At 41.1% G+C, this 20,947-nt stretch overlaps 1 protein-coding gene across 5 annotated transcripts; it reads left to right on the plus strand.

The window, feature by feature from the left end:
• Positions 1 to 27: 27 nt before the first annotated feature.
• INIP (INTS3 and NABP interacting protein) lies at positions 28 to 16,664 on the plus strand. 5 transcript variants are annotated; one of them, XM_072992003.2, is made up of 6 exons: positions 28 to 220; positions 471 to 531; positions 6,539 to 6,621; positions 11,410 to 11,512; positions 13,069 to 13,159; positions 16,367 to 16,664. In XM_072992003.2, the coding sequence occupies exons 3-6, from the start codon at positions 6,597 to 6,599 to the stop codon at positions 16,460 to 16,462; spliced, it is 315 nt and encodes a 104-aa protein (XP_072848104.1). In that variant the 5' UTR covers positions 28 to 220; positions 471 to 531; positions 6,539 to 6,596; the 3' UTR covers positions 16,463 to 16,664. The 5 variants fall into 5 exon arrangements, with proteins under 5 accessions (XP_072848104.1, XP_020646738.1, XP_020646737.1 ...); XM_020791079.3 differs by lacking the exon at positions 471 to 531 and having other exon boundaries at positions 28 to 225; XM_020791078.3 differs by lacking the exon at positions 471 to 531 and having other exon boundaries at positions 29 to 220.
• Positions 16,665 to 20,947: the final 4,283 nt, after the last annotated feature.

Here is a 20,947-nt window from a genome sequence, read left to right on the forward strand (position 1 = left end):
TCATGCTACACGTTTCTACGTCTGTAGACTTTCCAGGAGAAGACTAAGGACGGAGAGGGAAGCGAACGTCTTCCTGCGGCGCGCGAGTATGACGTACAGAAATGGTGAATGACGAGTTCGTATTTGGGCACCCGAGGCTGGAGGGGAGGATTCTAAACCGGGAGGCGAGACCATCTGTACCAGATAGAAGAGGGGATGACGCGGGATCGACTCCCGTCAGGTATGGTGAGTTAGGGTGGAGAGTTCGTATTTTTAATTGATTGTATACCTTGATCAAATCAGTTTCTTTTTAAATGCAAGAATAGCTTATTAGGAAGGGTGGTAATTTCAAGTTAACGTAGGTCTGTGTTTGGCTCATTAGATATAAATCTGATCAGGTTGGTTGGGAGGGTTAGGCTTCCCTGAGCAGAAATAAATCCATTGGGACTTAACTCTCCGTTAAAATTGCAGCTGTACTGTTTGTTTTCCAAAGAGCAAGCGTTGATCGGAAGAGCTTCGCGAGTCTCTGTATCACACAGGACTGCTCGTCAGGTGCTTTTTGCCCTCGTTCCCTCTCTTCTTCATAGCTTTGACCGAGAGATGGCGTTCAGGTAGGGGTCCCGGGCGGGATTCCCAAGTCATGAAGGAGCTGCGTGACAACAAACACAATTCAACCGCTTGCCTTTATGTCGGCAGCATGTTCCCTTGCTGAGGAGGGGGTGTCTTGTTTTTAGAGCCAAACTGAAAGAGTGATGGTTCTAGAATCGGACAACATTTGGAATGGTGTGGACAACGTAAGAGGAGCGAAGCAGCTCCATCCCTCTAAGTAGTAGTGACATGGGATCATCATATGGATTTGAGCAAGAAAACAAATACTTTTCCCACGCTGCATGATTTTCTGGATGGGGCTGTATTCTCTCTGGAAAGATAGCCCCACAGCTTAGGGATGCTCCTGGGTTCAGCTCTGTGCCTGGAAGCCCAGGTTTTTGTGCAGTGCCAGGAGTGCCTCTGAACAGTTAAAACTGGTGTATCAGCTGCACCAGTTCTTGGAGAGGTCTAATCTGGCCAGTGTCACTTGCCTGGGTTACATCTGAGCAGGATTACTGGAATGTGCTCTGTGGACCTGTACTGTGCTTTATAAAAAATCTCAATATACAGTGGTTAAACTGCAGTACTGCAGTCAAGACTCTGTCCATCACTTGGATTCAATCACAACAGGCTCAAGGTTGGTTCAGCCTTCCAAGGTCAGTAAATTGAGTACCCATTTCCCTGGAGGGGGAGGCAATCTTTAGTCTGTATAATTAAATTGTAAACCACCCAGAGAGTGCTTTAAGCACTATTGTTGTTGTTTAGTCATTGTTAAGACGTGTCCAGCTCTTCGTGACCCCATGAATCAGAGCACGCCAAACCCTCCTGTCTTCCACTGCCTCCCAGAGTTGGGTCATATTCATGTTGGTAGCTTCGGTGATACTGTCCAACCATCTCATCCTTTGTCATCATCATCTCCTCTTGCCTTTGCCAACATCAGGGTCTTTTCCAGGGAGTCTTCTCTTCTCATGAGATGGCCAAAGTACTGGAACGTCAGCTTCAGGATCTGTCCTTCCAGTGAGCACTCAGGGTTGATTTCCTGCAAAATGGATAGGTTTGTTCTCTTTGCTGTCCAGGGGACTCTCAAGAGTTTCCTCCATCAACACAATTCAAAAGCATCAATTCTTCGGCAGTCAGCATTCTTTATGGTCCAGCTCTCACGTCCATACATCGCTACTGGAAAAACTATAGCTTTGACTATGTGGACCTTTGTCGGGAAGGTGATGTCTCTGATTTTTAAGATGCTGTCTACGTTTGTCATTGCTTTCCTCCCAAGAAGCAGGGATCTTTTAATTTTGGGGCTGCTGTCACCATCTGCAGTGGTCATGGTGCCCAAGAAAGTAAAATCTGTCACTGCCTCCATATCTTCCCCTTCTTTTTGCCAGGAGGTGATGGGGCCAGTGGCCATGCTCTTAGTTTTCTTGATGCTGAGCTTCAGACCATTTTTTTGCACTCTTCTCTTTCACCCTCATTAAGAGGTTCTTTAATTCCTCCTCACTTTCTGCCATCAGAGTGGTATCATCTGCATACCGGAGGTTGTTGATATTTCTTCTGGCAATCTTAATTCCTGCTTGGGATTCATCCAGTCATGCCTTTCGCATGATGTATTCTGCACATAAGTTAAATAAGCAGGGGGACAATATACAGCCTTGTCGTACTTCTTTCCCAATTTTGAACCAATCAGTTGTTCCATATCCAGTTCTAACTGTTGTTTCCTGCCCCACATACAGATTTCTCAGGAGATAAATAAGGTGGTCAGGCACTCCCATTTCTTTAAGAACTTGCCATAGTTTGCTGTGGTCCACACAGTCAAAGGCTTTTGCGTAGTCAATGAAACAGAAGTAGATACAGTATTTTTCTGGAACTCTCTGGCTTTCCCCATAATCCAGCGCATGTTAGCAATTTGGTCTCTAGTTCCTCTGCCCCTTCGAAATCCAGCTTGTACTTCTGGGAGTTCTCGGTCCACATACTGCTGAAGCCTACTTTGTAGGATTTTGAGCATAACCTTGCTAGCGTATGAAATAAGTGCAATTGCACGGTAGTTGGAGCATTCTTTGGCATTGCCCTTCTTTGGGACTGGGATGTAGACTGATCTTTTCCAATCCTCTGGCCACTGCTGAGTTTTCCAAACTTGCTGGCATATTGAGTGTAACACCTTAACAGTGTCATCTTTTATTTTAAATAGTTTGACTGGAATGCCATCACCTCCACTGGCCTTGTTGTTAGCCATGCTTTCTAAGGTCCCCTTGACTTCACTCTCCAGGATGTGGAGAGGTCAGCAACAACACTATCTGGGTTGTCTGGGACAGCCAAATCTTTCTGGTATAATTCCTCTGTATATTCTTGCCACCTCTTCTTGATGTCTTCTGCTTCTGTAAAGTCCCTCCCATTTTTGTCCTTTATCGTGTCCATCTTTGCACAAAATGTTTCTTTAATATCTCCAATTTTCTTGAACAGATCTCTGGTTTTTCCCTTTCTGTTATTTTCTTCTATATCTTTGCACTGTTCATTTAAGAAGGCCCTCTTGTCTCCTTGCTATTCTTTGGAAGTCTGCATTCAATTTTGTGTAACTTTTCCTATCTCCCTTGCATTTTGTTTCCCTTTTCTTCTCTGCTATTTGTAAGGCCTTGTTAGACAGCCACTTTGTTTTCTTGCATTTCCTTTTCTTTGGGATGGTTTTTGTTGCTGCCTCCTGTACAATGTTACGAGACTTTATCCATAGTTCTTCAGGCACTCTGTCCACCAAATCTAATTCCTTAAATCTGTCCTTCACTTCCAATGTGTCTTCATAAGGGATTTGGTTTAGATTACACCTGACGAGCCCAGTGGTTTTTCCTACTCTCTTCAGTTTAAGCTTGAGTTTTGCTATAAGAAGCTATATGATCAGAGCCACAATCAGCTCCAGGTCTTGTTTTTGCTGATTGTATAGAGCTTCTCTATCTTTGACTGCCGAGAACATAATCAATCTGGTTTTAGTATTGCCCATCTGTTGATGTCCATGTGTAGAGTCACCTCTTGTGTTGTTGCAAAAGAGTGTTTGTCATAACCAGCTTGTTTTCTTGACAAAACTCTATTAGCCTTTGCCCTCCTTCATTTTGAACTCGGAGGCCAAACTTACCTGTTGTTCTTTTTATCTCTTGACTCCCTACTTTAGCATTCCAGTCCCCTATAATGAGATCATCTTTCTTTGGTTTCAGGTCTAGAAGGTGTTGTAAGTCTTCATAAAATTGATCAATTTCAGCCTCTTCAGCATCGGTGGTTGGAGCATAAGCATGGATTACTGTGATGTTGAAAGGTCTGCCTTTCAACATCACTATAGCATGGTATAAGCACACCTTTTGCCTAGGAAATAGCAGGTCCAAACTGCTGCAACAAGATTGCTAACTGGGACTGGTCACAGAGACCACATAACTGCCCCTATTACAGCCACTCCACTGGCTGCCAATCTGTTTTCAGGCATAATTTAAAGTGCTGGTTTTAACCTATAAAATCATAAATGGCGTGAGTCCAAGCTATGTCAAAATTTGTATCTCTCTTTACGAGTTAGCCCTGGTGTTAAAATCATCAGGAGAGGCTTTTCTCTTGATCCCACCACCCTCTTAAGTGTGCTGATGGGGACGTGGGAGAGGGTGTTCTCTGTTGCTGCTCCCAGACTTTGGAACTCCCTCCCACAGGAAGCTAGGCTGGCCCCATCTTTGGTATCATTCCACAAGCAGGTGAAGACCTTTTTCTTCAGGCAGGCTTTTTCTTCATAACTGACTGTCAGGAAACAATAAATGAGCTGGTTTATAGTTTGTTACTTCTAAATCTGTTTTTTAAAATGCTTACCTAGCCTTTTTATATATTATTAACTCTTCTTTAATGTTTGAATAATGTACTGTTTTTAGCTTTTAACGTTGTGTTTTTAATTATGTAAGTCACCTTGGGGTTTTTTTATGAGAAAGGAGAGGTAGTAATATTATTTATAAATAAATAAATTTAACCAAAATGGGAAACACTTTAGCTACATATATGTATCTCAGAAGACATAAACCCAGTTTGATACCTACAGAATTTTCTGCACTGTACATTAAACTAAGTACTGTACTTTAGGAGATAGAAAGATGAACCTAAGTAATCTATACTGAAGGCTATGAAACATAATAAAACTGTGGCCCTGTTGAAGAACAGTTGGGCCATATTTACAGAACTTTTTAGACAAGACTGTATAGATCCATTGCTTGAAATCTTGTTGCTTTGTGTAGTAAGTCACAACTAGAGTAGGCCCATTGAATCACCAAATAGCCACTGATTCAATTGTCCTACTGTACAGTGGTGCCCCGCATAGCAACGATAATCCGTGCCGAAAAAATTGTCGCTATCTGGATTCGTCGCTATGCGGGGAAAAAAACCCATAGAAACACATTAAAACACGTTTAATGCGTTCCTATGGGGGGAAATCTCACCGCTATGCGGAAATCCTCCATCCGGCCGCCATTTTCGCTGCCTGGTAAGCGAGGAAAGGGCGCAAAAACACTGCGGGTGGCCATTTTTTCCCTGGTGGCCATTTTGGAACCGCCGATCAGCTGTTTTTAAAACATCGCTATGCGAAAATTGTAAGCGAAAGGCTTACTGATCATCACAAAGCGATGTTTTCCCATATAAAATATTGCAATGTGATCGCTTTTGGGATCGCAAAAACCTCATCGCTATGCGGATTCATCATTAAACGGGGCGCTCGTTAAGTGAGGCACCACTGTAGTTGCAACCTATTAGCTGAGCAACAAAATTTCAATCATTGTCTCAAAGTATCGAGTTAGAATGTGTAAGTTTGCAATGGGACCTTTCAGCTGTACAGAAAGGGATTTTTAAGCAATAAGAACTTTAACCCCGCCAAAAAAATTCTATTTAAATTAAATTAAACTGGATCCAATTTAAAAGAGTTTTTGACTTTTATCTATTCTGATTTTAAAAAGAAAATAATTTTTTCCTGACTTGCTGGGGTGCTGGTGAAGAAATGTTGCTTTCATGAATGTTTCAGGGAGATTTGGGAGCCCAGGGGCCATAGAAACAACCTTTAGCTGCATGTAGTCCTTGGACCACAGTGTGCTTATCCATACAATGCAGGTCTAGGGTATGCCACAATTCATCTGTTAGTCTTCAAGATACACCCAGCAACCTCTATGTTGCTGCTGCTCGGTAAAAGCATTTGTGCAGCAAAGGAAGGCAGCATTCAGCAGCAGCAGCTCCTGCATCAACAGCATTGGTTCCTTAAGTGTGAATCTCGTTGGAATGATTTTTTCCCAAGACGGCAGAGGTAGAACCCATGGTTTGTTTTAGATTAGTTTGTGGATTCCATTTCTGGCTTGCTAGGAGAGGGACAAATCAGGGGTCACACAGCAGGAGAAACAGTCCCTGGCATGAAGATCCGTGGTTGCTTTAGATACCAAGGGTGAAGCAACTTTGGCAGGTTGCCTACGTATGTCTGTGTGCATTTGAAATTTTCACCCCCAACATCTACTATGGGCTACACCGGTTTCTAAATGCCCCCAAACCAGAAGTGTCCAGATGGCCCCTTCTCGTTTGGGGAGCTGAGGGACTTGGGGAGCAACCCCAATCCCTCTAAGACAAAAAGCATCCTGGAGGCCTGCAGGAATTAAAGAATCAAAAATGTTTTTTCATTTGCATTGGAGATCTCTAGAGTTATCTGGGGGCTGCAGAAATGACCTTGCAGGCCACACTTTGCCTGCCCCTTGTTTGCCAGCCCCATACAGGGCAGGGGTGACCAGGCGGCCTGTAGGATTGTGTTGCTCCTCCACACGCTGGTGTTCTCACAGATCCCCAACTTCTTGTGTCATGCAATCATAATCTTTATTTTTGAAAGTTTTCTTCAAGTTCTGCAGGTTGCCGAATTGTAGCATTAACCATGTTAATAAGCTTTATAATTGTAGGCTGTTAGGTTCACGTATTAATTTATGTTCATTTTCAATAGCTCTTCAAATAACTACGAGTCGTAGTTTTTCATAAAAAATAAGGTGGAATCAAGGAAGATGGCTTCAAATCCTCCTGGACAAGGTAAATGTTGACATTTGGTAATCTTTGCCTCTGTGTGTGTTTCTCTTTAGGACTGAGTGAAAAATCTGTGAAAACTCGTCTTTGCTTTTTTGCTTACCGGTGGCTGCCTCACTGGAGCTCTGTCCTGGTAGAGGTGCGACCGGCCCCTTCTCTCCTCAGCTTTAGAGAACAAGTGAAGTCTTGTCTGTTTACTCAGGCCTTCCACAGCCTTATCCCTGATTAATTTTCTCTCTTTTATTTATTGACATCCTGTTATTTTGGGATTAATTGTCTCTGTTTTGCCACTATCTCCTGTATTAGCTATTTTTTATATACTGTATGGTTAGTATGTGATCAGTTTTTCTTTCTGTTCATGTTTTAATTGATGTCTATTATTGAATTTTATTTATTTATTTAAATAAAAATATGCCACCTTTCTCCTTAAAAAGGACCCAAGGCATCTTGCATAATTAAAAAGATAATAATTAAAAGCTTAAACAGTAAGTATATAAGTATTTTAAAACGAATTAAACAAGTACGGTGTTATGTTAAAAATGGTAAATGAAATCAAAACTAAAACACATTTAAAACAACAAAGCACAAGAGCCCATTTAAAAAACCCTCTCAGACCACCAGTCATTAAGGAAAAGCTTGCCTGAAGAGAAAAGTCTTTGCCTGCCTTTGCAAAGTCAGCAAAGATGGGACCAGCATGGCTTCCTGTGGGAGGGAGTTCCAGAGTCTGGGATCAGCAACAGAAAAGGACCTCTCCTATGTTCCTACTAAATGCACCTGTGTGGGTGGTGGGACTGAGAGAAAGGCCTCCTCTTATGATCTTTGGTCCATGGAAATCCTAGGAATTTTTCTCCCAGTGGTTTCTCCCTACCTCTTATTTGACTTAGAAGCTATAAACTTAAATTTAAATGTTCCCTCAAGCTGGTCTGATGAACTTCAACTGATTTTGTTTCAGTCTTGGAAAAGGTAGTCCTGACGTCTTGAACTATGTGCACATTTGAGCTTGATTCAAACTGAAGTGGTCAACTATCTCATAGATTTTGATGGACAGAAGTAGAGATGGGGATGAAGCGAGCCGTCCGAAGGGAAAACTCCTCTCTGCATATGCCCCTTAGGAACAGCTGATCCCTGGAGGCATAAGCAGAGACAGATAGATGAAGGGATGAATCTAAAAGGATTATATTCATTGCTTCGTATTCGTCAGGGTCTCTGGACCCCAAGAATAAAAAGCAACGAATATCTGATGAATCAGGGATATTCGTTGGATATCCTGATTTGTTTTTATATTTTTCCTTGTGCTGGAGAAAATTTATTTATTTATTTATTTATTTATTTATTTATTTATTTATTTATTTATTTATTTATTTATTTATTTATTTATTTATTTATTTATTTATTTAATTTATACCCCACCTATCTAGTCATTTCGACCACTCTAGGCAGCTTACAACAGCCAGTGCACTCCCCTCACCCAGACCGGAAAAACAGTTATGCTTTCAAAAAACAAGTCTTGTGGCACCTTTTAGATGTAACAGACCTTTTCATGGATTACAGTCCACTTTTTCAGACAGATGGGCCAGTATCTAATTCTCAGCTAGAGAGCAGACCTGTTGAATCAACTGCTGAATGTAAATTCCATTGAGTCCGTGGTCTTCTATGATTGGCACTAACATTAGGGTCCTGGCCATGGAGACACTGAAAGAAAATCTGTTGCTCTCAAAGGTGCAACAAGAATAATTATTGTTGTTGCTGGAAATATAGAAACAGACTAATGGGAGTCCCTCTTCACAAAAAGCCTTCAGAGTGTCTTTTAAGACAGAAGAGGAAGAAACTGATGGAGGAAGACCGTTGTGAAGCTAGATTTAACAAATTCTTCACCGGAAGCACCATCCGAGAGAAGATTTGTTTAATTTTTAAACTTCTTTTACTGAATTTTAAAACACTTTATTATGGACTGAAATATCTTTCCCAAAAATCGTTTTTAACCATACTTACTGCTGGACAATTACCTGCCAGGCTTATTACATGAAAGCACAGATAAGGTAGTGTAAGTTGACTTTGACAAAATCAGTTTTTCCTTATGGGTAATGAATGCATAATGTACAACTTTTAAAGAAAAATGAACTAATTTACTGCCAGTTTTTCTACATGAAAAACGAAAAGGAAACTGTTGGAACACTTTGTCTGTAAAAAGGTGACACTGCTTCAGTTCAGCTTATTACATTTAAAGTTAGAGTCCATTTTAGGATGTTCTTATTCTTCAAGTGGAATAGTCTTTGGACACCATTTTATTTAACATATAAATTACTGCTCCTAATGCAAAACCTGAAACATGAAGGCCTTCATTAACACATGCACACACAAGAATTGTATAGGTTTCTATATTCATTAGCCACTAAATGCATTAGATACTGTATTTCTAATGCATTTCTAATGCATTATGATCTTTCTGATCATAATTATCAGAGGCAACTAAAATATTCTTACGTTAATAATTCAAGACAAACGTAATGAGCAACATGAATTTCTCTTAATTGTTACTGTACATGTGGGAGCACATCTTAGAATGTAAATTCTTGTTAGAAAGTAATGGGAGAATTGGCGTGTGGATTGTGATAGCAGTTGGCACAATTAAGCTACAGTACTGTATGCACTTGTTTGCTGGCCACATTGCTTAGAAATTGATATTCCCTTTCTGTATTCAGTCAATCCCTATGTGGACAGCCAAGCTGATGGGTTTTGTTGTGCAGGCGAGATGTCTACAACCAGTAGAGACCTTAACTTTTTGAAAACCAGTGTAAGGGTGCATTCCCAGCCAAGAATTGGTGGGCCCCATTAGGAAGTGAATATATTGTTCCAAGTCAGGTTCTCATGATTGCTTTAGGAGTGGCACTCTGTTGTGGGAGCCCTATCCCAGCTATTCTCTGTGAAGTGGAGGCTTCTGTGAGTTTGCTGGCTGGATATTTCAGTGGCTTAGATATTTGGCTCCAGAGCCAGAGTTTGAGTTTCCACTGTGGCCCCTGTGAGTCAGGACAAGATGTGTGAGCTGGGCAACCTGCACCAGCCTGCAAAAAACTGCTCTATTCCTTGACTACAGAAGTAATGTGAAGGAGGAGGAGGAGGAAGTGCAGAAGAACATTTTTCTTTTACTCCGTAGATATCTGCTTGTAGAGCTATATAGGACAGAATGAGCATTACACTTGTTGTGTGGGTATTTCCTTTAAGGAGACTCAGCAGTCAGAGTTTGGCAGGCATTTGGCTTGTCTCATCTGTCTTGTGTGCTCTTTTTTTTAAAGCTTCCTAGCAGGTTGTCCTCATGAGAAAGGGCTCCTCTTTGTCTGCATCTTTGCCCAGTTCAACACTTGCCTATCTCCCAAACCTGTGAGATTGCTGTGTAATGCAAATGTTGCTGTGTGTGTGGGGTTTTACTTTTGAAAAGGAATTACAGTTAGAACGCCAGGTGTTTAGTTACTTTTATAACTGAAATTTTAAATGCAATTACATGTTTATTTTCTTGTTCCTCAGTAATAGCTAGTGCTGCTTTTACTTGTTTTCTAATGAAATACACATCTTAATGCTACAACCCACTGACTTGTGGTCCAAAGCAGACTCTGTTCCCATCTTTCTTATTGTTGCCAGTAAGAGCAAGGAGTCCAGCACAAGCCAGGGCTTGAACTGTGTGATGTTCCTTCTCTTCCACTTAATGGACCCCTTTTTGTACAAGAGTCTTGTGCTGCCTCAGATCCACAGATGTTGAGGAATAATGTTTTGAAGTACACTTCCTTCTGTAAGCATGCTTGTTTTATTAGTTTTCCCCACTCCCTTGTGTTTCCATCCTTACTTCAAAACTTATTCAGGTATCGCAACGCCTGAAGCCATGTACAAAACTAAGAGTTGGGGAGTGCACACATACTGTAAGCCCCACGACTGGGTCCCCTCCCCATTGAGGCTTGTTTAAGGAATACAAAAGTCTGAAGCAGAGACTCTGGATGTGTTTGGCCCAGTGTGCTTATAGTTCTGGCATGAACAGGACTTCCAGTCACACAAGTGCTACCATCTACACTTCAGGTTCAGGTTCCTTGCACAAAGTTCTCAGTGATTTCCATGCGAGAGAGAGATGTGGGCACAGGGTTTATACGCGTGCTGCATCTCCAAAATTCTGTTAGGCTGGTAAACAGTTATAGGTGTAGTTCCCGAATAGGGCTTCTATATTTGTCAGAGGCAGATTTTTCTTGAATGGGCTTTGACTTTCAACTTCCTGTCAGGAATGTGTGTGTGGCAGAGGGACATGCCCGCACCGGTTGGTTTTCCCATCCGTTTATATTATTCTTTCAGCCTATTTTGCTGGAATCCACCGTGGCATAAACAATTGAAACGTTGGCTCACATCATTCTCTTCTCGTACATTTTGTTTTGGTAGGATGTGATAATTAAAGTGCAAACATCCATGCTTAGGTGTATATTGAAGGAAATAATGCTTCATATGGAAGTTTACTCTCAGTTTTGAAATTGGCATCTGAGAGAAACTTAACTCAAGATTACAGACTCCTTTTCCCTGTTAGTATGTATAATATTGTTAGCAAGCAATATTATGTTATAAATGAGGGAAAAAAAGAAAGGAAATTTATAAACAGGCTTGTGGGGCAGCACTTGTTGGCTTTGAAGATTAATATATTCGCCATTGATATTCATCATCCTAATTGCCTTTGGAGAGAGGGCTTTAAGCCAGGGAGGTTATTGAGTGGTTCAAAGAAATTGCACGCTTCACTGACATTTACATTCTTTTCGTGCTTGCCAGGCTTCCAGAATAAAAACAGGGTTGCCATCTTGGCTGAGTTGGACAAGGAGAAACGGAAGCTGCTCATGCAAAACCAGTCATCGACAAATCACCCTGGAGCCAGGTACCATCTGTTTGAAGGCTTGTCTCTTTGCCTCAGTCTGGTGGCAGAGGAAAGCCAAATGGCACTTTCTCACACCAGCAGAGTTCACATCAAATGGGCCCATTGAGACATTGACAGCTCCTTGTTCACCACAATTAGTTTATGGGAGGCAGGTAGCGTACACCCACTTCTCTCTTCTGAGTATCACCTTTGGCCTTTCTGTCTAGAGAAGGAACAGATTAATATACTTAAATGGGTGTTGGGTGCTTGTGTGTGTGTATGTTGTGTTTTTGAGGGGTGTGTGTTATGTTTTGCCCACTTCTCAGTCAAAAGTGGTTTATACTTTAATGTATAAGCTACAGAAAAACAATTCTGTTTTGGTCTAGGATACTGGAATTGAACATATTAATCTGAGGCACATTTAAATAATAAAGAGTTGGAATCTCAAACAGACATGGGGAACTGTTGTTAGGTGGAGGGCTAGATTCTGACAGCCCACCTTTCTACAAACCGGATGATGTCAAGAGCGAGGCTGTGCCTCTGATGACATTGTTGCTCAAAACCACCAGAGCTTTCCCACCTGGTGCTTCTAAGAGGAACCCAGTTTTGTTTCTCTTTCCCACACCCATTCTGTAGCAGTACAGTAGGAACCCCATATATGCGGGGGATGAGTTCAAAACTTTCCCGCAGAAGCTGAAAAACACAAATTATAGCAAATGCTACTGTAAGAGCAAGCACTATACATAGCATGGTCTCTGGCGCCCTCTACTGGCCAGTTCTGGTAACTTCATGGTTAGAAATATATAGTATTTGGGATTTCTCTTTTAATATTTTCTGACTGTGAATAAGTGAATCAACGGATTCTGATCCCATGGATAAGCGGTTACTACTGTATTTAATGTATTGCTTATGGCAGAGTAATCATGTTTTTGTGTACTGTAACTTGATGGTGTGTTAGCTACAAGCTTAGTGGGAAACTCTTTCCCCGCATACAGAGTTCTTCAGCCATTGCACCAAACATATGAACTTCCCATCATGAAGACAGTGGGTACCTGGTGATACTCCAGGTATCACTTAGGCAAGTCATTGTATTGGGGGATGGGTAGTATTGGTGCTGGGCTATTCTTCTGCCCATCTTCCATTGACATCCTTTTGATTTCCACTGAGGCATGGACATTGTTCCTTTTCACGTAACCTCCTATTGCTGGGAGGAATTGGTTGGATCCAGAGTCAGTCCTATATAAGCTAGACCAACTGAATTCAAGAGTTAGCCATGATTAACTTAAGTCTTACTGGTTTCAGTGGGCCTATTGTAAGTATAACAATGTCTAGATATAGCCCACTGTTATTTAGCAGAATTGTTCATGTGGAGTACTTACCTCACATCTTGCATGTCAGATGATTTCCCCACCACCACTCACGATTTCAAATCTTTGGTTTTAAAGTAAAAAAGAGCAGTGGGCCCACTAAGCTCCGACATGCCCGCTCTGGCCATGACAGAGCTCCACCTTGCTCCTTTGCTAAGTTGCTCCCTTCTCTGCATTGAGATGATCTTTATTTTTCCTGGTTGCTTGCAGCATCTCTCTGTCTCGATCCTCCCTTAATAAGGATTTTCGTGATCATGCTGAGCAGCAGCACATAGCTGCACAACAAAAAGCTGCTTTGCAGGTAAGTTGTCCTGGTCCACACAGACTCAGATGGATGACGTGGCAAGTTTCATTTTAAAAATTTTGCTACCTCATAAACTGAAGAGCCATTTGGACCCCTTGGGATGAGAAACTGTTGTGTACCACAAAAGCCAGGAAATGTTACAGTAGTTCTACTTTGTGAAGTTCACCAACCTGGAAAAATGAGCAGACAGAAGTGGGCAACACACAGCCCATGGGAAGCATGCTGCCCCTTGGCCACTTTTGTGGCCCAGACCACACTAAAATGGTGGTGCGGTAGTTAAGGCACAGGGCCAAATTTATTTTCTTCCTCCCCAAATAAAAGGAAGGAGGAATCCTAAGATGGAGGTGAACATCATACGGGCAGTGTTTCCACTCCCAATTTTAAAATACAGAACAGGAAACCTATACAGTGGTGCCCCGCATAACGAGCGGTTCGTTTAACGACGAATCCGCATAGCGACACGTTTTATGTGATCGCAAAAGCAATCGCATAACGATGTTTTAGATGGCCAAAAATCGCTTTGCGATGATCGGTAAGCGTCTCATATTTTTTGTGCATGTGCTTTCATTTATGTGAAAGGGAGAATCTCCTTCAGGTTTCCCATGTATGTTTCTTCATTTCAGTTTCCTGGCACTACAGGCACCCTAAATAACCCTAAAAACCTAGTCTTAAAAACCAGACAAAAGGCAACAGAAAAAAACCAGTCTTCCGCAAAGGTAGGGGAAAATAAATGAGAAAGAAAAATTGTCAAAACCACCGCTAAAATGTACATCTTTAACAGGATAAATCCACAGTATATTAACCAAATATCAATTAAAAGAAAAAAATCTATCATATAGGGACAGCACCATGATGCCAAACATACGGGGGGGGGGGAATAGTAAAATAAAACACACACACAGCCCCCTCTCCCAAAAAACAAGAAAGGCAAGCAAGCAAATAATAGCAAAAAAAAAAAAAATACAATCAAGCCCACCCCCAAACTAAAACCACTATAATATGGGGAGGGGGAGGGGGAGAATCCAAAGAGTGAAATACTTCAGTGAGAAAGGATGAGGAATCAAAAAACTAAAAATAAAAATCCTAAAGAGGCATGCTGGCAAAGGCAACCTATGTAGTGGCAACAAAAATAATCCAAAGAAATGTTTATATGTCTGACCGAAAATCAAGAAAAGAAGATTTAAAAAAGGATCAAAAGGGCAGCCAGGCAGCAATCCCAATCTTCATTTTGTGAAGAATCGTAAAGCGAAATTCCCCCATTTAGACCATTGTTTTGCGATCGCAAAAAGATTGTCGTAAAGCGGATTCGTCATAATGCAGGGCAATCGTAAAGCGAGGCACCACTGTAAGACATTTTGTTTCTGCTGTGTGTTAGCCGTTTAATAGTAGAAAGCTAAAATGAAGTTCAAGTCTACATTGGTGCAAACAATTTTGCCAGTGTATACTGTATCTGCCACTGCCTCCTTCCCATGCCAGTTGATTTTTGGTGCAATATATATTAGGATGGTCAGCTATAGCTATAGAATTAACTAGATCTATCTAGAGGAACAGAAGGTTACTCAGTATAGACACTTTTGGTTACAGAAATTCTCTAAATTACTCCCAAATTATGGTTTCTCTGCCCAAGCACTTAATCCATGGGGAAATGACACCAGAAGAGTTTTGGATGTCGGAGCCCAAAATGACATCTGCTATCAGGTCCTGAAAATCGTTCAGTGGTTAGCAGGCATAAAGATCAGCATCAATATGAAAAATGCATGCCATGCACCATGAAAGTGGAATACTGGAAAGCTTTTACTAGATTACATTCTTTCTGTCCATGTGTACCCGTCCAAGATAGGCTGTCTTATCTGTGGGTGACTAGCTTTGGAAGATTTAACCCACTGTATTCGCCATTGGCAGTCATATACTGGCATCAAAGAATGTTGTTTAGTCCCCTGCTAAGAAGAAGCATTGGGAAGCGACATAAAAATTGGGTTTCCTGCTTCAAGAGACAAACCAGTAAGTGACAGAAACATTTGCTTTGTCGGCAGTAAAGGCTGCCAGATGCAAGGAGAAATTTGTGGACTCTTTCTCTGTAAATCAGCATGGAAATCTGAAAACATAACAGATTGACCATAACCTGATAAAACCTGTTAATGTTGCCTCCTAATAGTTTTAGCTGTATTTTAGAAAAACTCATTTGTTTTACAAGTAAAGTTTTCCCTGTTTTAAAGGCATTTAACATGTTTGCATACTTAATATGCACTAAATTTTATTGTATCAATTTTAGCTGTTGTGGTGCCATTTTTATGCTAGTTTGATTGACTGTAATTGTTTTCTTTTGCTATCTGTTACTGGTGCAATAAATAAAAATATCAAATATATCCTCCCATACCACCTAAAACATTTCCCACAAAGCAGTTACCTCACTCAGCTAATGGTTGGAGCAGCCCACATTGTGCTTCTGCACAACTGAGAGATATTTTGTCTGCATAAACCAAGACCCAAAATATTAAGAAATTGGTTCTTGCTTTTTCTTTTTTTCTTTTTTTTTTGGAGGGGTGGGGGGGAGAGAGATTATATCTCCCAGAATCCTCCAGCTGCCATGCTCACAGATCATGTTCGTTGGGAGATTCTGGGACTGTAATTTCAAAAACCTAATTTTTCCAAATTCTGGTTAAGAGTAGTATTGAAAGCAAAACGAACATGCTTAATGAAGCTTCGGAATTGTAGGACAACTATGTAATTTAATGTTCCAGACATAACATTTGATACCATAAGAGTAATAGTATCAGAACTTGGCCTGTGCCACATCATATTTTTCATTATAGACACATGCCTTAGTAGCTGCCTCCAACTAAGCTGGAATTCAAGTAGCAGGCAGTGTAGAGGCAGCCTATGTAAAGGACTCCTAGACAACTCCATAAGCAGATTGTCCTTTCTGTCTCTTACACTGGGTTACACATCCTGCTCTTCATAAGACATCAGCCGCAACTCTCCACTCAGATACGTTTATTGAAATGCAGAACTTGGGAAAGTTCCTTTTTGGGACTACAATTCCCAGAAGTACTGCCGTTCCCAGAATTCAGCTGTCAGCCTGCTCCCTTAAAAAGTGACTTTCCCAAGCTCTGTGTAAATCTCAAGGACAAGAGAGTGGAGGAAAACTCATTTTCTGTTGGTTTACGTGTATGACTTTCTCAAATGCATTTGTTTCTCTTCCAGCATGCTCATGCACATTCCTCAGGATATTTTATAACCCAGGACTCTGCTTTTGGAAATCTTATTCTTCCTGTATTGCCACGCCTTGATGCAGAGTGAGAGAGAATCCTTGGGAGGAAGAACATCGGTCTTCACCTAATCCTACAGTTGCTGCCTTTCAAGACTTTTCAGTCAATGGTTTTAAAAATAAGAGGGAGAGGACTCAAAACTCAAGATACATATTCTTAATTGTAAATACTTTCATTTTGGTTCTAAGTGCCCCCACGCCCCGTGGACATTAAATTACTTACAAGTCCTGGTATATTGTGCTTTTTCTTTCTTTCTGTTCCCAACATTTCATAATGCTCATTTTTCCCCAAAGAAGGAAAAAACTTCATTTTAAAGCCAGAAGTTATGGAGAAATACACATCTCAACAGATTTTTCTCTTCTCTAAACATGGGCAGATTGTTGCACCTTTTTCTACCTTAACTTCCTGCCCATGTAAACTCAACAAGTAGACCCACCCTTTCATTCCCTAAATAGGAAGAACCTTCATTACCTGGGACTAAACCTTTTCTTTCAGTACAAAGAGATTTCCAAAATATGGATTAATTGGACTAGACTAGTAATACTTTCCTTTACTTCTTTATTCATATTAGAGTGTTGCACAGTTTGAATTATGGATGTGTATAAATCAGGTAAAATTTAAAAAACAAATTAAAATATTTAATTAGATTATTTTCGACCAGAGGTGGGCTACATTTTTGTACATAGGGTGAGGCATAAATTGCAAGTAAGTGTTGCATTGATTGAATTTCTCCACAGTCAACACAAAATTTGTCCTGTATCCAAGTAGCCCCATTTTATTTGATTATTCTTTTCTCTTCCTACTTCTCTCTGAAGTCTATTAAGTGACTTCCAGATGGCCCAGCCAGAATCTTGTCCTGGTGGGAGACACTCTTTTGCATTCATCCATTCATCAAGGTCCATTGTTTTTGTTCTTCATAGGTTTTACCTAGCCTCTCCTGGTTTAATATTTAGAGCCTGAGATGTGTGCAGAAAGTTTCCTTGATTTTAGCTTTCGTCATGGGGGTTGATGTCAATGAAGTGGCTTGGTTTGGTGCTGTATCACATTTTGTGTATTATTTGCTACCACCTCTCAGTACGCCGCTGGAGGGACAATGCCAGCCAAATAGACTTTTTCAATGAGGGTAGTAACACTTATGTAACTGTGGGGAGGACTGCAGAAATTGACTGTTTGTAAATGTTAATGCTCTCAGAGAGTGTGCTTCATTTCACTATGGAGATATCCATTTCTCTTTTCCATTTCACTAATGACATCCTACACAACAAGCGGGCTAGATTATAGGATTACAGTGGTGCCCCACTAGACACTTATCCCACATGACGTTGAAATCGCTTGATAATGACATTTTTGCAATCGTTACTGCGATCGCAAAACGATGGTTCCAATGGGGGAAATCCGCTTTACGTTGATTAGGAGCCTGTTTTTTCCGGCTCCACAAAATGGCTTCCCTCCCTTCTCAAAATGGCTGCTTTCTGGTTCTGCAAAATGGCTTCCCTCCCTTCTCAAAATGGCTGCTTTTCGGCTCCGCAAAATGGCTTCCCTCCTCAAAATGGCTGCTTTCCAGTTCTGCAAAATGGCTTCCCTCCCTTCTCAAAATGGCTGCTTTCCGGACAGAAACTTCGCATTACAGCGATTTTTAACAGCTGACTGGCAGTTCTCTATGGGCAATCTTCACTGGACAATGAGGTATTTCCCCCATTGGAATGCATTGACCGGTTTTCAATGCATTTCAATGGGGATTTATTTATTTTTTTTGCTTGATGACGATTTCGCTTAACAGCGATTTTGGTCGAACGCATTATCGTCGTTAAGCGGGGCACCATTGTATGTTGAAACCATGCCTACTCATGCATAAAAAAGGGGCTGCTTTAAGTCCTTAAGGAGTAAAATCCTACATACTAGAAGGTATGATTTACAAATGTCCCACACACAAGGTGAGCAACCAGTGAAACAGTCCAGGATCCAGCATGTTTCACCAAAAGCTAGTCCTATCCAGTTCAATCAATTCTATGAAGAATCACAAAACCTTCTAGAACTGACACCAATGAAAGATGTTTTTCTCATTATAGGGGACTGGAATGCTAACGTAGGGAATCAAGAGACAAAAGGAACAACAGGTCAGTTTGGCCTTGGAGTTCAAAACGAAGCAGGGCAAAGGCTAATAGAGTTTTGTAAAGAGAACAAGCTGGTCATCACAAACACTCTTTTCCAACAACACAAGAGGTGACTCTACACATGGACATCAACAGATGGCCAATACCGAAATCTGATTATGTTCTCTGTAGCCAAAGATGGAGAAGCTCTATACAATCAGCAAAAACAAGACCTGGAGCTGATTGTGGCTCTGATCATCAGCTTCTTATAGCAAAATTCAAGATTAAACTGAAGAAAGTACAGTGGACCCTTGACTTACAGACGGCTTGAGTTACAGACTTTTTGAGTTACAGACTTCTCTGGCCGCAAAATTTAGGTTTGACTTGCAGACTGAGATTTGACTTACAGACCAGAAAAAAACCAAAATGGAACAAAAACGGCCTGTTACGGGATTAATAGGTTTTCAATGCACTGTAGGTCAATGGAGACTTGACTTACAGACTTTTTGACTTGAGAACCGCCTTCCAATATGGATTAAGTTCTCAAGTCAAGACCCCACTGTAGGAAAAACCACTGGGCTAGTTAGGTATAATCTAAACCCAATCCCTTATGAATACACAGTGAAAGTGAAGAACAGATTTAAGGAACTCAATTTGGTGGACAGATGCCTTAAGAATTATGGATGGAGGCTCGTAACATTGTACAGGAGGCAGCAACAAAAACCATCGCAAAGAAAAGGAAATGCAAAAAAGCAAAGTGGCTTTCCAACGAGGCCTTACAAATAGCAGAGAAGAGAAAGGAAACAAAATGCAAGGGAGATAGGGAAAGTTACAGAAAATTGAATGCAGACTTCCAAAGAATAGCAAGGAGAGACAAGAGGGCCTTCTTCAATGGACAGTGCAAAGATATAGAAGAAAATAATAGAAAGGGAAAAATCAGAGATCTGTTCAAGAAAATTGGAGACATTAGAGGAACATTCTGTGCAAAGATGGACACGATAAAGGACAAAAATGGGAAGGACCTCACAGAAGCAGAAGACATCAAGAAGAGGTGGCAAGAATACACAGAGGAATTATACCAAAAAGATCTGGATGTCCCAGACAATCTAGATAGTGTGGTTGCTGACCTTGAGCCAGACATCCTGGAGAGTGAAGTCAAGTGGACCTTAGAAAGCATGGCTAACAACAAGGCCAGCGGAGATGATGGCATTCCAGTTGAACTACAGTGGTGCATTATGATGTTAATTCGTTCCAGCGAAATCGCTGTAGAACGAAAACGTCGTAAAGCGATTTTTAAAAGCCCATAGAAACGCATTAAAACCCGGTTAATGCGTTCCTATTGGCTGGAAACTCACCATCCAGCGAAGATCCTCCATAGCGTGGCCATTTTCACTGCCTGTGCAGCAAGGAATCCGTCCCAGAAAACAGCGGGGTGGCCATTTTGTTTACCCGGTCGCCATTTTGAAACCACCAATCAGCTGTTAAAAAAATCATCGCTTTGCGAGAATCGGTTCCCAAACCAGAGAACCAATCATCGCAAAGCAAAATTTCCCCCATAGGGAACATCGTTTTGCGACCGCAAAAAAATTGACGTCAAGCGGTTTCGTCGTTAAACGGAACGCCCATCTTGTGGGGCGCCACTATATTTAAAATCTTAAAATATGACGTTGTTAAGGTGCTACACTTAATACACCAGCAAGTTTGGAAAACTCAGCAGTGGCCAGAGAATTGGAAAAGATCAGTCTACATCCCAGTCCCAAAGAAGAGCAGTGCCAAAGAATGCTCCAACTATCGTACAATTGCACTCATTTCACACGCTAGCAAGGTTATGCTCAAGATCCTACAAGGTAGGCTTTAGCAGTATGTGGACCAAGAATTCCCAGAAGTACAAGCTGGATTTCGAAGGGGCAGAGGAACTAGAGACCAAATTGCTAACATGTGCTGGATTACGGAGAAAGGCAGAAAAATATCTACTTCTGCTTCGTTGACTATGCAAAAGCCTTTGACTATGTGGACCACAGCAAACTATGGCAAGTTCTTAAAGAAAGGAAATGTTGTAAGCCGCCCAGAGACCTTCGGGTAGTGTGGGCGGCATATAAGTTAAGTTTAAATGAATGAATGAATGAATGAATGAATGAATGAATGAATGAATGAATGAATGGGAGTGCCTGACCACCTTATCTATCTCCTGAAAAAACTATACTGTATGTGGGACAGGAAGCAACAGTTAGAACTGGATATGGAATAACTGATTGGTTCGAAATTGGGAAAGGAGTATGACAAAGCTGTATATTGTCCCCCGGCTTATTTAACTGATATGCAGAATATATCATGCGAAAGGCTGGACTGGAGGAATCCCAAACTAGAATTAAGATTGCCAGAAGAAATATCAACAACCTCAGATATGCAGATGATACCACTCT

Source organism: Pogona vitticeps, chromosome 2 (genome assembly GCF_051106095.1).
Source record: "Pogona vitticeps strain Pit_001003342236 chromosome 2, PviZW2.1, whole genome shotgun sequence".
NCBI classification, from domain to species: domain Eukaryota; kingdom Metazoa; phylum Chordata; class Lepidosauria; order Squamata; family Agamidae; genus Pogona; species Pogona vitticeps.

Excerpts from the sequence above, each read along its gene's own strand:
- INIP (XM_020791079.3), top strand. The coding sequence starts at position 6,597 with ATGGCTTCAAATCCTCCTGGACAAG. Across the intron at positions 6,622-11,409 it reads TTCAAATCCTCCTGGACAAG|GCTTCCAGAATAAAAACAGG; the intron begins GTAAATGTTGAC and ends CGTGCTTGCCAG. Across the intron at positions 11,513-13,068 it reads ACAAATCACCCTGGAGCCAG|CATCTCTCTGTCTCGATCCT; the intron begins GTACCATCTGTT and ends GGTTGCTTGCAG.